A 13973-nucleotide genomic window follows, 5' to 3' on the forward strand; every position below is an offset into this window, starting at 1 on the left:
ACAGGTTGCACAGGGAAGTTGCTCTGTGCAGTGCTGCATCTGCCAAGTCTCCATCTGCCTGTAAGCAATGGGGAGGTGGCCGGAAAGTGGCCCTTTGGGCACTGGGTGCTCTCGTGGAGATACGACAGCCCCTGGGGGCAATGGGTTCAACGGAGGCAGAGACTCCACTGTGTGGCATGAGTGCGGCCGGTACCAAACCCAACAGGTGAACTGCCTCAGCCCTGCGTGTCTGGAGAGCAGCTGGGCCCTGCCAGGAGCTGAAGGACTGTAGGAGGTACCCAACCCATCTGCCTGTGTCCATGTGTGCTGGCCACGCACCCTTGATCGGTTAATGGAGGAGAGTGGAAGGTGGAGTCTGTGGGCCCTCCTCAGGCACTGTTATTTCTCCTCCCCGTTCCTGCCACCCATTGGAGCCAGCCTCTCACAGATGGCCGTTGCCTGTGGAATAGCCAGGGATGTCTTCCTCAGCTCCAAGCAAACGGCCACAAAACAAAAGAGGACAACCCTCCTGTACTTCCACCTTTCCCCTGAGTAGAACGGAAGAGTTGCCGCAAAAGGAAGAATGATTCAGAGGCCCAGGCTTGGATGCAGCACAGCTTTAATGAGTTTAAAGAAAAAAAAGAGGTGGCCCACAGGGGGCACCAGGGGGCAGCTATTAAGAGGCTGCGGTGGAGCTCCTGCAGGGTGTCCGTCTGCCTGCTCCGCAGAGGGAGGCAGGCACGCAGGACCCCGCTAGGCTGTCAGTGGGAGACAGAGAGAGCAAAGGAAGAGAGAGAGACATGAGAGTGGAAGAAGGAAGCTATGGCCCAAAGTTCCGTTGCGTGTCCATCAGCGTGTCCTGAGAGGTTCTTGTCAGGGGTCATTTTCCGGTAGCTTTAGCAGGGCTGACACCTGTAGCAGCTGGCAATGCAGGAGAGGTCACAGCACCCAGAGTTGATGGGCACTCCGTCACAGCTGAGGATGCTGCCAACGGCAGCGGAGGTGGAGGAGCCCACCACGGTGTTCTGTGGGAAGGAGCTGAGGATGGGGCCGGGCAGGGTCACCACCACGGGGGAGGGCTCGATTACAACGATCGAGCTCTGGCACTGCCTGCAACAGGGCTCATTGCAGCTGCTGGCCAGTGGGGTCGGGCCGCAGGGCTGGCAGCAGGGCTGGCACTGGTTGTAGCAGGACATGCTTTGGGGAGAGAGGTGCACCTGGGAGAGGGGACAGAGGCAAGCACAGGGACGCGTGAGAAGCAGCAATAAACTCAAGCACAGTGGGAGCCAAGACGCCGGCTGGCCCAGCATAGGCTGCCCCACTCAAAGCCCAGGAGCCCCCTCAGCTGAGTCACAGCCTCTCTCTAGGAAAAGGCCTTCTCTCCCCTTCCCTCCCACGTAAGAAGCAGCTCCCAGGCTTTGCACTCACCTGTTTCCCAGGGAGAAGGAGGCGAGAGAAGTGGATGAGACAGCTTAGAGCTGGGCTGCCTTTTATAGTAGCCCTGCGCTGCCTCAGGCCCGGAGGCACCCTGTGTGGAAGTAATAATTTTCTGACGAGCTCCTGTCAAATGCAAACCATCCCAGGTAATGGTACGGGCTGTGTCCTGGTTTCCTGCACTGCTGCCATTTCATTTCCTGGCTTATGCCACGTGTTTTCCCATATGAAGGCTTCCCTGAGTGCCATGCTGAGAAGCCAGTGCATTTCCAGGGCTGAAACACGTCACCAAAGGCAGAAGACTCAGCTCAAGTGCTGGTGGTGTCCTGTGCAGGCAGGTGATGTGCACAGCGGTCATTCCTGTGGGCTTGTTTGTAGTAGAGTTTTCAGGAAAACAGGCACCACTCTCATGCTTCTTGGCTGGGTGACCAAGGCCTTTGGCCTGGCAGAGAGGTGCTCAGAGAACTGAAGCGCAGTCTCTTCCCCCTGTGCCCTCCATTTCTTGCTGTATGTACTGGGAGAAAGGCCAAGGGAGCCTGGCCGCCCATGCAGCCCCTTGTCCCTGAATCAATACCCTTATGGCGCAGTGTTGCTGGCGGCTGGGATGGGGCACAGGCTCCTCATGTCCAGGCCAATGCCAGATGCACTGCTGCAGCCTTTCAGCCTGGTGCCGAGTGAGGCAGGGGACAAGAACTCACACCAAATGTGTATTGGGATAAAGAACTGGGGCCCAGAGGTTGCACTGGTGTTGGATGTAGCATAGCACGTGCCGACAAAATTCAGAGGGAGTGTGCCTGAGGTCTGGTGTCCTCCCTTGTTTGGCCTTGCTGCAACCGTTTCCAGAAGGTGCTGCTGGGAGGCTTCAGTCAGAGCCACCTCTCCTTCCCATGCGAGCAGCTTTTGAGCACAAATATCAATTACACCTCCATCGGTGACACATCTTTGCCAGAGTCTGGACACAGGCCACACTTGATTTCAGTCAAGCAGGTGACTTCCTAGCCTGAGATTGTCCTTGTGTTCGAAAACGCACCAGATGATTGCGTGAGCTTAGCGGAACCGAGATTATTTCTGTGAGAACTCATCCCGACTTTCACTTACTTCCTTCTTCCACTCTCATGTCTCTCTCTCTTCCTTTGCTCTCTCTGTCTCCCACTGACAGCCTAGCGGGGTCCTGCGTGCCTGCCTCCCTCTGCGGAGCAGGCAGACGGACACCCTGCAGGAGCTCCACCGCAGCCTCTTAATAGCTGCCCCCTGGTGCCCCCTGTGGGCCACCTCTTTTTTTTCTTTAAACTCATTAAAGCTGTGCTGCATCCAAGCCTGGGCCTCTGAATCATTCTTCCTTTTGCGGCAACTCTTCCGTTCTACTCAGGGGAAAGGTGGAAGTACAGGAGGGTTGTCCTCTTTTGTTTTGTGGCCGTTTGCTTGGAGCTGAGGAAGACATCCCTGGCTATTCCACAGGCAACGGCCATCTGTGAGAGGCTGGCTCCAATGGGTGGCAGGAACGGGGAGGAGAAATAACAGTGCCTGAGGAGGGCCCACAGACTCCACCTTCCACTCTCCTCCATTAACCGATCAAGGGTGCGTGGCCAGCACACATGGACACAGGCAGATGGGTTGGGTACCTCCTACAGTCCTTCAGCTCCTGGCAGGGCCCAGCTGCTCTCCAGACACGCAGGGCTGAGGGCAGTTCACCTGTTGGGTTTGGTACCGGCCGCACTCATGCCACACAGTGGAGTCTCTGCCTCCGTTGAACCCATTGCCCCCAGGGGCTGTCGTATCTCCACGAGAGCACCCAGTGCCCAAAGGGCCACTTTCCGGCCACCTCCCCATTGCTTACAGGCAGATGGAGACTTGGCAGATGCAGCACTGCACAGAGCAACTTCCCTGTGCAACCTGTTCCGGGGTCTCAGCACTCTCATAATAAAGAATTTCCACCTAGGGTCTAATCTACTTGACCCCTCTCACCCTTTGAGCCATTACCCCTTGTCCTCTCGCTACCTGCTATAGCAAAGAGTCCCACCCCAGCTTTCTTAAAGGCCCCCTGGAAGGCCGCTACGAGGCCTCTGTGGTGCCTTCTCCTCTCCAGGCTGAACAACGTCAACTGTCTCAGCCTGTCTTCATAGGAGAGGAGCTCCAGCCCTCTGATCATCTTTGTGGCCCTCCTCGGGACTTGCTCAGGAGCTCCATGTCATTCCTGTGCTGTGGGCTCCAGAACTGGAGACAGTACTCCAGGTTGGGTCTCACAAGAGCAGAGTAGAGGGGGAGAATCACCTCCCTTGTCCTGCTGGCCACGCTCCTTTCGACGCAGCCCAGGACGCGGTTGGCTCTCTGGGCTGCAAGCACACATTGCATGCTCATGTTGAGCTTCTCGTCCACCATCACGCCCAAGTCCTCTCCTCCGAGCTGTTAATGCTCCTTTCCCCACCCAATCTGTATTTGGGCTAGGGACTGCCCTGACCCAGGTGCACAACCTTGTGCTTGGCTTTGCTGAACTTCATGCAGTTTGCACGAGCCCACCTCTCAAGCCTGCCAAGGTCCCTCTGGGTGGCATCCCTCCCCTCCAGCATGTCGACCTCACCGCACAGTTTGGTGTCCTCCACAAATGTGGCTGAGGGTGCACTCAATTCCACTGTCCATGCCACCGAAAAGATGTTCAACAGCACCGGTCCTAATACCGCCCCTTGGGAAACACCACTCGTCGTTGGTCTCCATCGGGATATCGAACCGTCAATCACAACTCCCACAAGAGGAGCAGATGGAGCCAGCTATGGCAAATTCCTTAATGCTGTCATCATCAAATCGTAACTGCTGAGTTTCACATTCTGCCTGGGACTCTGTCACGGTTTGACTCAGGGTCGGTGTTTAAACCAGCAACAATAATGTTCTCGATCCCCACCCCCTCCCACCCAGGTAGGACAAGGAGAGAGAGAGAATAAGGAGAGAGACTTCCCGGACTGGAAACCAAACTAGACAGCTTTACTTAAATACGAATGATAAGAGAAAATATGCACAACAGATAAGCAAATGTATTCAGGAATGTACAAACCCCTTTTTCCTCCCCACGCCCCCAGCACCTTCCATGGCACTCTCCTGAGCTGTGAGCACTTCTGACATGTCCCGGACCGCTCTGCCAGATATAGCAGCTGAGGGTCGAGTTCCGAGGGTCTGGAATGCACGGGCCTGGGGATCAAAGGAGATGCGTAGACAGAGTCCTCCCCAGACACCACCCATGAACGGAAGCAAAGGGAAGAAGAAGGAGAAGGAACAGGCTTGGCTTCCGTGCTCCCTGACTTTATACCGAGTCCTCCGTGTAGATATAGGCATGGAACATCTTTGGCCAATTTTGCTGTCCGCTTAGTCCGCTCCTCCCTGTGGGAGGGTTGCAGATACGACTGTTCCGCTCCTTCGGTATCCAAAACAGAAGATTCAATAAGCAGAGCAAAGTGTCCTTGGTCTCTCTCGGCAGCAACATGAACATCTGTGGGTTATCGGTCCGCTAGCTGGAAAACCCGCGTACTGCTTAAAAAGAGGGGTCACTGAAGAAAAAAAAAATGCCAGTAAAAGGAAAATTGGCTTCATCCTGGCTCAAACCGGGACAGACTCTTTGACACCTCGAGAGATCTTTGCTAAAGGATTGTGCCTGCCCTGAGGGGGCAAATCTCTGCTCTTATGGAGTGCAGGCTTGCAATTCTGCCTTCTCTTTTGCAGAGCCAGTGCACGCTCAAAATACAAGAGCTATCCCAGCTTTTCCCCAAACCCCCAGGGAGATCAGAGGTTTGCTCCTTACACAGAGTTTCAAGTCGTCCTGCTTGTGTTGTCCTACATATGCCTGGGCTCAGGCTGGAAAGGGAGGTCAGCGTGCATTGTGGTTTTGCCTGGGACAGAGTTAAGGTTCTTCCGAGTAGCCTCTTTGGGGCCGTGTTTTGGATTTGTGCTGAAAACACTGTTGATGATTCAGGGATGTTTTAGCTGTGTCTGAGCAAAACTAACACAGAGCCAAGGCCTTTTCTGCTTCTCACACGGTCCGACGCACCTGTAGGCTGGGGGTGCACAACAAGTGGGGAGGGGGCACGGGTGGGACAGCTGACCCCAACGGACCAAAGGGGTGTTCCCCACCGTATAATGCCATGCACTGTAATACACCTGGGAGGACTAAACTTATGGGACTTGCCATTGCCTGGGCACTGGCTGAGCATCTGTCAGGAGGTGGGGAGAAATTGTTTTCTATGGAACCTCTATTTTTCCTTGAGTTTCTTTGTATTTCTTTTTGCTGTTGGTGCTTCTTTCTTTTTCCTCCCATTCCTTTTAATTATAAAACTGTCTGTACCTCAACACAGGATTTTTATCATTCTTGACCTTCCCATTCTCAGGCCGATCCCACTTGTGGGGAGTGAGCGAGGGGCTGTGTGGTGCCTAGTTGCTGGCTGCGGTTGAACAGCATCAAGACTGCGTCAGTAAGTGAAAGTCGGGATGAGTTCTCACAGAAATAATCACGGTTCCGCTAAGCTCACGCATCACCTGGTGCGTTCACGGACACAAGGACGATCTCAGGCTAGGAAGTCACCTGCATGTCAAAGTCCAAACTGAAATCAGTGTGGCCTGTGTCCAGACTCTGGCAAAGATGTGTCACCGCTGCAGGTGTAATTGATATTTGTGCTCAAAAGCTGCTCGCATGGGAAAGGAGAGGTGGCTCTGACTGAAGCCTCCCAGCAGCACCTTCTGGAAACGGTTGCAGCAAGGCCAAACAAGGGAGGACACCAGACCTCAGGGACACTCCCTCTGAATTTTGTCGGCACGTGCTATGCTACATCCAACACCAGTGCAACCTCTGGGCCCCAGTTCTTTATCCCAATACACATTTGGTGTGAGTTCTTGTCCCCTGCCTCACTCGGCACCAGGCTGAAAGGCTGCAGCAGTGCATCTGGCATTGGCCTGGACATGAGGAGCCTGTGCCCCATCCCAGCCGCCAGCAACACTGCGCCATAAGGGTATTGATTCAGGGACAAGGGGCTGCATGGGCGGCCAGGCTCCCTTGGCCTTTCTCCCAGTACATACAGCAAGAAATGGAGGGCACAGGGGGAAGAGACTGCGCTTCAGTTCTCTGAGCACCTCTCTGCCAGGCCAAAGGCCTTGGTCACCCAGCCAAGAAGCATGAGAGTGGTGCCTGTTTTCCTGAAAACTCTACTACAAACAAGCCCACAGGAATGACCGCTGTGCACATCACCTGCCTGCACAGGACACCACCAGCACTTGAGCTGAGTCTTCTGCCTTTGGTGACGTGTTTCAGCCCTGGAAATGCACTGGCTTCTCAGCATGGCACTCAGGGAAGCCTTCATATGGGAAAACACGTGGCATAAGCCAGGAAATGAAATGGCAGCAGTGCAGGAAACCAGGACACAGCCCGTACCATTACCTGGGATGGTTTGCATTTGACAGGAGCTCGTCAGAAAATTATTACTTCCACACAGGGTGCCTCCGGGCCTGAGGCAGCGCAGGGCTACTATAAAAGGCAGCCCAGCTCTAAGCTGTCTCATCCACTTCTCTCGCCTCCTTCTCCCTGGGAAACAGGTGAGTGCAAAGCCTGGGAGCTGCTTCTTACGTGGGAGGGAAGGGGAGAGAAGGCCTTTTCCTAGAGAGAGGCTGTGACTCAGCTGAGGGGGCTCCTGGGCTTTGAGTGGGGCAGCCTATGCTGGGCCAGTCGGCGTCTTGGCTCCCACTGTGCTTGAGTTTATTGCTGCTTCTCACGCGTCCCTGTGCTTGCCTCTGTCCCCTCTCCCAGGTGCACCTCTCTCCCCGAGGCATGTCCTGCTACAACCAGTGCCAGCCCTGCTGCCAGCCCTGCGGCCCGACCCCACTGGCCAGCAGCTGCAATGAGCCCTGTTGCAGGCAGTGCCAGAACTCAGTTGTAGTCATTGAGCCCTCCCCCGTGGTGGTGACCCTGCCCGGCCCCATCCTCAGCTCCTTCCCACAGAACACCGTGGTGGGCTCCTCCACCTCCGCTGCCGTTGGCAGCATCCTCAGCTGTGACGGAGTGCCCATCAACTCTGGGTGCTGTGACCTCTCCTGCATTGCCAGCTGCTACAGGTGTCAGCCCTGCTAAAGCTACCGGAAAATGACCCCTGACAAGAACCTCTCAGGACACGCTGATGGACACGCAACGGAACTTTGGGCCATTGCTTCCTTCTTCCACTCTCATGTCTCTCTCTCTTCCTTTGCTCTCTCTGTCTCCCACTGACAGCCTAGCGGGGTCCTGCGTGCCTCCCTCCCTCTGCGGAGCAGGCAGACGGACACCCTGCAGGAGCTCCACCGCAGCCTCTTAATAGCTGCCCCCTGGTGCCCCCTGTGGGCCACCTCTTTTTTTTCTTTAAACTCATTAAAGCTGTGCTGCATCCAAGCCTGGGCCTCTGAATCATTCTTCCTTTTGCGGCAACTCTTCCGTTCTACTCAGGGGAAAGGTGGAAGTACAGGAGGGTTGTCCTCTTTTGTTTTGTGGCCGTTTGCTTGGAGCTGAGGAAGACATCCCTGGCTATTCCACAGGCAACGGCCATCTGTGAGAGGCTGGCTCCAATGGGTGGCAGGAACGGGGAGGAGAAATAACAGTGCCTGAGGAGGGCCCACAGACTCCACCTTCCACTCTCCTCCATTAACCGATCAAGGGTGCGTGGCCAGCACACATGGACACAGGCAGATGGGTTGGGTACCTCCTACAGTCCTTCAGCTCCTGGCAGGGCCCAGCTGCTCTCCAGACACGCAGGGCTGAGGGAGTTCACCTGTTGGGTTTGGTACCGGCCGCACTCATGCCACACAGTGGAGTCTCTGCCTCCGTTGAACCCATTGCCCCCAGGGGCTGTCGTATCTCCACGAGAGCACCCAGTGCCCAAAGGGCCACTTTCCGGCCACCTCCCCATTGCTTACAGGCAGATGGAGACTTGGCAGATGCAGCACTGCACAGAGCAACTTCCCTGTGCAACCTGTTCCGGGGTCTCAGCACTCTCATAATAAAGAATTTCCACCTAGGGTCTAATCTACTTGACCCCTCTCACCCTTTGAGCCATTACCCCTTGTCCTCTCGCTACCTGCTATAGCAAAGAGTCCCACCCCAGCTTTCTTAAAGGCCCCCTGGAAGGCCGCTACGAGGCCTCTGTGGTGCCTTCTCCTCTCCAGGCTGAACAACGTCAACTGTCTCAGCCTGTCTTCATAGGAGAGGAGCTCCAGCCCTCTGATCATCTTTGTGGCCCTCCTCGGGACTTGCTCAGGAGCTCCATGTCATTCCTGTGCTGTGGGCTCCAGAACTGGAGACAGTACTCCAGGTTGGGTCTCACAAGAGCAGAGTAGAGGGGGAGAATCACCTCCCTTGTCCTGCTGGCCACGCTCCTTTCGACGCAGCCCAGGACGCGGTTGGCTCTCTGGGCTGCAAGCACACATTGCATGCTCATGTTGAGCTTCTCGTCCACCATCACGCCCAAGTCCTCTCCTCCGAGCTGTTAATGCTCCTTTCCCCACCCAATCTGTATTTGGGCTAGGGACTGCCCTGACCCAGGTGCACAACCTTGTGCTTGGCTTTGCTGAACTTCATGCAGTTTGCACGAGCCCACCTCTCAAGCCTGCCAAGGTCCCTCTGGGTGGCATCCCTCCCCTCCAGCATGTCGACCTCACCGCACAGTTTGGTGTCCTCCACAAATGTGGCTGAGGGTGCACTCAATTCCACTGTCCATGCCACCGAAAAGATGTTCAACAGCACCGGTCCTAATACCGCCCCTTGGGAAACACCACTCGTCGTTGGTCTCCATCGGGATATCGAACCGTCAATCACAACTCCCACAAGAGGAGCAGATGGAGCCAGCTATGGCAAATTCCTTAATGCTGTCATCATCAAATCGTAACTGCTGAGTTTCACATTCTGCCTGGGACTCTGTCACGGTTTGACTCAGGGTCGGTGTTTAAACCAGCAACAATAATGTTCTCGATCCCCACCCCCTCCCACCCAGGTAGGACAAGGAGAGAGAGAGAATAAGGAGAGAGACTTCCCGGACTGGAAACCAAACTAGACAGCTTTACTTAAATACGAATGATAAGAGAAAATATGCACAACAGATAAGCAAATGTATTCAGGAATGTACAAACCCCTTTTTCCTCCCCACGCCCCCAGCACCTTCCATGGCACTCTCCTGAGCTGTGAGCACTTCTGACATGTCCCGGACCGCTCTGCCAGATATAGCAGCTGAGGGTCGAGTTCCGAGGGTCTGGAATGCACGGGCCTGGGGATCAAAGGAGATGCGTAGACAGAGTCCTCCCCAGACACCACCCATGAACGGAAGCAAAGGGAAGAAGAAGGAGAAGGAACAGGCTTGGCTTCCGTGCTCCCTGACTTTATACCGAGTCCTCCGTGTAGATATAGGCATGGAACATCTTTGGCCAATTTTGCTGTCCGCTTAGTCCGCTCCTCCCTGTGGGAGGGTTGCAGATACGACTGTTCCGCTCCTTCGGTATCCAAAACAGAAGATTCAATAAGCAGAGCAAAGTGTCCTTGGTCTCTCTCGGCAGCAACATGAACATCTGTGGGTTATCGGTCCGCTAGCTGGAAAACCCGCGTACTGCTTAAAAAGAGGGGTCACTGAAGAAAAAAAAAATGCCAGTAAAAGGAAAATTGGCTTCATCCTGGCTCAAACCGGGACAGACTCTTTGACACCTCGAGAGATCTTTGCTAAAGGATTGTGCCTGCCCTGAGGGGGCAAATCTCTGCTCTTATGGAGTGCAGGCTTGCAATTCTGCCTTCTCTTTTGCAGAGCCAGTGCACGCTCAAAATACAAGAGCTATCCCAGCTTTTCCCCAAACCCCCAGGGAGATCAGAGGTTTGCTCCTTACACAGAGTTTCAAGTCGTCCTGCTTGTGTTGTCCTACATATGCCTGGGCTCAGGCTGGAAAGGGAGGTCAGCGTGCATTGTGGTTTTGCCTGGGACAGAGTTAAGGTTCTTCCGAGTAGCCTCTTTGGGGCCGTGTTTTGGATTTGTGCTGAAAACACTGTTGATGATTCAGGGATGTTTTAGCTGTGTCTGAGCAAAACTAACACAGAGCCAAGGCCTTTTCTGCTTCTCACACGGTCCGACGCACCTGTAGGCTGGGGGTGCACAACAAGTGGGGAGGGGGCACGGGTGGGACAGCTGACCCCAACGGACCAAAGGGGTGTTCCCCACCGTATAATGCCATGCACTGTAATACACCTGGGAGGACTAAACTTATGGGACTTGCCATTGCCTGGGCACTGGCTGAGCATCTGTCAGGAGGTGGGGAGAAATTGTTTTCTATGGAACCTCTATTTTTCCTTGAGTTTCTTTGTATTTCTTTTTGCTGTTGGTGCTTCTTTCTTTTTCCTCCCATTCCTTTTAATTATAAAACTGTCTGTACCTCAACACAGGATTTTTATCATTCTTGACCTTCCCATTCTCAGGCCGATCCCACTTGTGGGGAGTGAGCGAGGGGCTGTGTGGTGCCTAGTTGCTGGCTGCGGTTGAACAGCATCAAGACTGCGTCAGTAAGTGAAAGTCGGGATGAGTTCTCACAGAAATAATCACGGTTCCGCTAAGCTCACGCATCACCTGGTGCGTTCACGGACACAAGGACGATCTCAGGCTAGGAAGTCACCTGCATGTCAAAGTCCAAACTGAAATCAGTGTGGCCTGTGTCCAGACTCTGGCAAAGATGTGTCACCGCTGCAGGTGTAATTGATATTTGTGCTCAAAAGCTGCTCGCATGGGAAGGAGAGGTGGCTCTGACTGAAGCCTCCCAGCAGCACCTTCTGGAAACGGTTGCAGCAAGGCCAAACAAGGGAGGACACCAGACCTCAGGGACACTCCCTCTGAATTTTGTCGGCACGTGCTATGCTACATCCAACACCAGTGCAACCTCTGGGCCCCAGTTCTTTATCCCAATACACATTTGGTGTGAGTTCTTGTCCCCTGCCTCACTCGGCACCAGGCTGAAAGGCTGCAGCAGTGCATCTGGCATTGGCCTGGACATGAGGAGCCTGTGCCCCATCCCAGCCGCCAGCAACACTGCGCCATAAGGGTATTGATTCAGGGACAAGGGGCTGCATGGGCGGCCAGGCTCCCTTGGCCTTTCTCCCAGTACATACAGCAAGAAATGGAGGGCACAGGGGGAAGAGACTGCGCTTCAGTTCTCTGAGCACCTCTCTGCCAGGCCAAAGGCCTTGGTCACCCAGCCAAGAAGCATGAGAGTGGTGCCTGTTTTCCTGAAAACTCTACTACAAACAAGCCCACAGGAATGACCGCTGTGCACATCACCTGCCTGCACAGGACACCACCAGCACTTGAGCTGAGTCTTCTGCCTTTGGTGACGTGTTTCAGCCCTGGAAATGCACTGGCTTCTCAGCATGGCACTCAGGGAAGCCTTCATATGGGAAAACACGTGGCATAAGCCAGGAAATGAAATGGCAGCAGTGCAGGAAACCAGGACACAGCCCGTACCATTACCTGGGATGGTTTGCATTTGACAGGAGCTCGTCAGAAAATTATTACTTCCACACAGGGTGCCTCCGGGCCTGAGGCAGCGCAGGGCTACTATAAAAGGCAGCCCAGCTCTAAGCTGTCTCATCCACTTCTCTCGCCTCCTTCTCCCTGGGAAACAGGTGAGTGCAAAGCCTGGGAGCTGCTTCTTACGTGGGAGGGAAGGGGAGAGAAGGCCTTTTCCTAGAGAGAGGCTGTGACTCAGCTGAGGGGGCTCCTGGGCTTTGAGTGGGGCAGCCTATGTTGGGCCAGCCGGCGTCTTGGCTCCCACTGTGCTTGAGTTTATTGCTGCTTCTCACGCGTCCCTGTGCTTGCCTCTGTCCCCTCTCCCAGGTGCACCTCTCTCCCCGAGGCATGTCCTGCTACAACCAGTGCCAGCCCTGCTGCCAGCCCTGCGGCCCGACCCCACTGGCCAGCAGCTGCAATGAGCCCTGTTGCAGGCAGTGCCAGAACTCAGTTGTAGTCATTGAGCCCTCCCCCGTGGTGGTGACCCTGCCCGGCCCCATCCTCAGCTCCTTCCCACAGAACACCGTGGTGGGCTCCTCCACCTCCGCTGCCGTTGGCAGCATCCTCAGCTGTGACGGAGTGCCCATCAACTCTGGGTGCTGTGACCTCTCCTGCATTGCCAGCTGCTACAGGTGTCAGCCCTGCTAAAGCTACCGGAAAATGACCCCTGACAAGAACCTCTCAGGACACGCTGATGGACACGCAACGGAACTTTGGGCCATTGCTTCCTTCTTCCACTCTCATGTCTCTCTCTCTTCCTTTGCTCTCTCTGTCTCCCACTGACAGCCTAGCGGGGTCCTGCGTGCCTCCCTCCCTCTGCGGAGCAGGCAGACGGACACCCTGCAGGAGCTCCACCGCAGCCTCTTAATAGCTGCCCCCTGGTGCCCCCTGTGGGCCACCTCTTTTTTTTCTTTAAACTCATTAAAGCTGTGCTGCATCCAAGCCTGGGCCTCTGAATCATTCTTCCTTTTGCGGCAACTCTTCCGTTCTACTCAGGGGAAAGGTGGAAGTACAGGAGGGTTGTCCTCTTTTGTTTTGTGGCCGTTTGCTTGGAGCTGAGGAAGACATCCCTGGCTATTCCACAGGCAACGGCCATCTGTGAGAGGCTGGCTCCAATGGGTGGCAGGAACGGGGAGGAGAAATAACAGTGCCTGAGGAGGGCCCACAGACTCCACCTTCCACTCTCCTCCATTAACCGATCAAGGGTGCGTGGCCAGCACACATGGACACAGGCAGATGGGTTGGGTACCTCCTACAGTCCTTCAGCTCCTGGCAGGGCCCAGCTGCTCTCCAGACACGCAGGGCTGAGGGAGTTCACCTGTTGGGTTTGGTACCGGCCGCACTCATGCCACACAGTGGAGTCTCTGCCTCCGTTGAACCCATTGCCCCCAGGGGCTGTCGTATCTCCACGAGAGCACCCAGTGCCCAAAGGGCCACTTTCCGGCCACCTCCCCATTGCTTACAGGCAGATGGAGACTTGGCAGATGCAGCACTGCACAGAGCAACTTCCCTGTGCAACCTGTTCCGGGGTCTCAGCACTCTCATAATAAAGAATTTCCACCTAGGGTCTAATCTACTTGACCCCTCTCACCCTTTGAGCCATTACCCCTTGTCCTCTCGCTACCTGCTATAGCAAAGAGTCCCACCCCAGCTTTCTTAAAGGCCCCCTGGAAGGCCGCTACGAGGCCTCTGTGGTGCCTTCTCCTCTCCAGGCTGAACAACGTCAACTGTCTCAGCCTGTCTTCATAGGAGAGGAGCTCCAGCCCTCTGATCATCTTTGTGGCCCTCCTCGGGACTTGCTCAGGAGCTCCATGTCATTCCTGTGCTGTGGGCTCCAGAACTGGAGACAGTACTCCAGGTTGGGTCTCACAAGAGCAGAGTAGAGGGGGAGAATCACCTCCCTTGTCCTGCTGGCCACGCTCCTTTCGACGCAGCCCAGGACGCGGTTGGCTCTCTGGGCTGCAAGCACACATTGCATGCTCATGTTGAGCTTCTCGTCCACCATCACGCCCAAGTCCTCTCCTCCGAGCT

General features: G+C 55.1%; 1 protein-coding gene and 2 pseudogenes across 1 annotated transcript; 2 read left to right on the plus strand and 1 right to left on the minus strand.

Moving 5' to 3' along the window:
• Positions 1-875: 875 nt before the first annotated feature.
• Positions 876-4050, minus strand: LOC127394273 (feather keratin Cos2-3-like; annotated as a pseudogene).
• A 2728-nt stretch (positions 4051-6778) lies between these two features.
• LOC127394274 (feather keratin Cos2-3-like) lies at positions 6779-7513 on the plus strand (annotated as a pseudogene).
• Positions 7514-9056: 1543 nt separating this feature from the next.
• On the plus strand, positions 9057-12590 carry LOC127394276 (uncharacterized). The gene is given in 4 exon segments (XM_051640112.1): positions 9057-9292; positions 11927-11966; positions 11969-12058; positions 12270-12590. Coding segments are annotated over 4 exon segments (687 nt in total).
• Positions 12591-13973: the final 1383 nt, after the last annotated feature.

This window comes from Apus apus, chromosome 25 (assembly GCF_020740795.1).
Source record: "Apus apus isolate bApuApu2 chromosome 25, bApuApu2.pri.cur, whole genome shotgun sequence".
Classification (NCBI taxonomy): Eukaryota; Metazoa; Chordata; class Aves; order Apodiformes; family Apodidae; genus Apus; species Apus apus.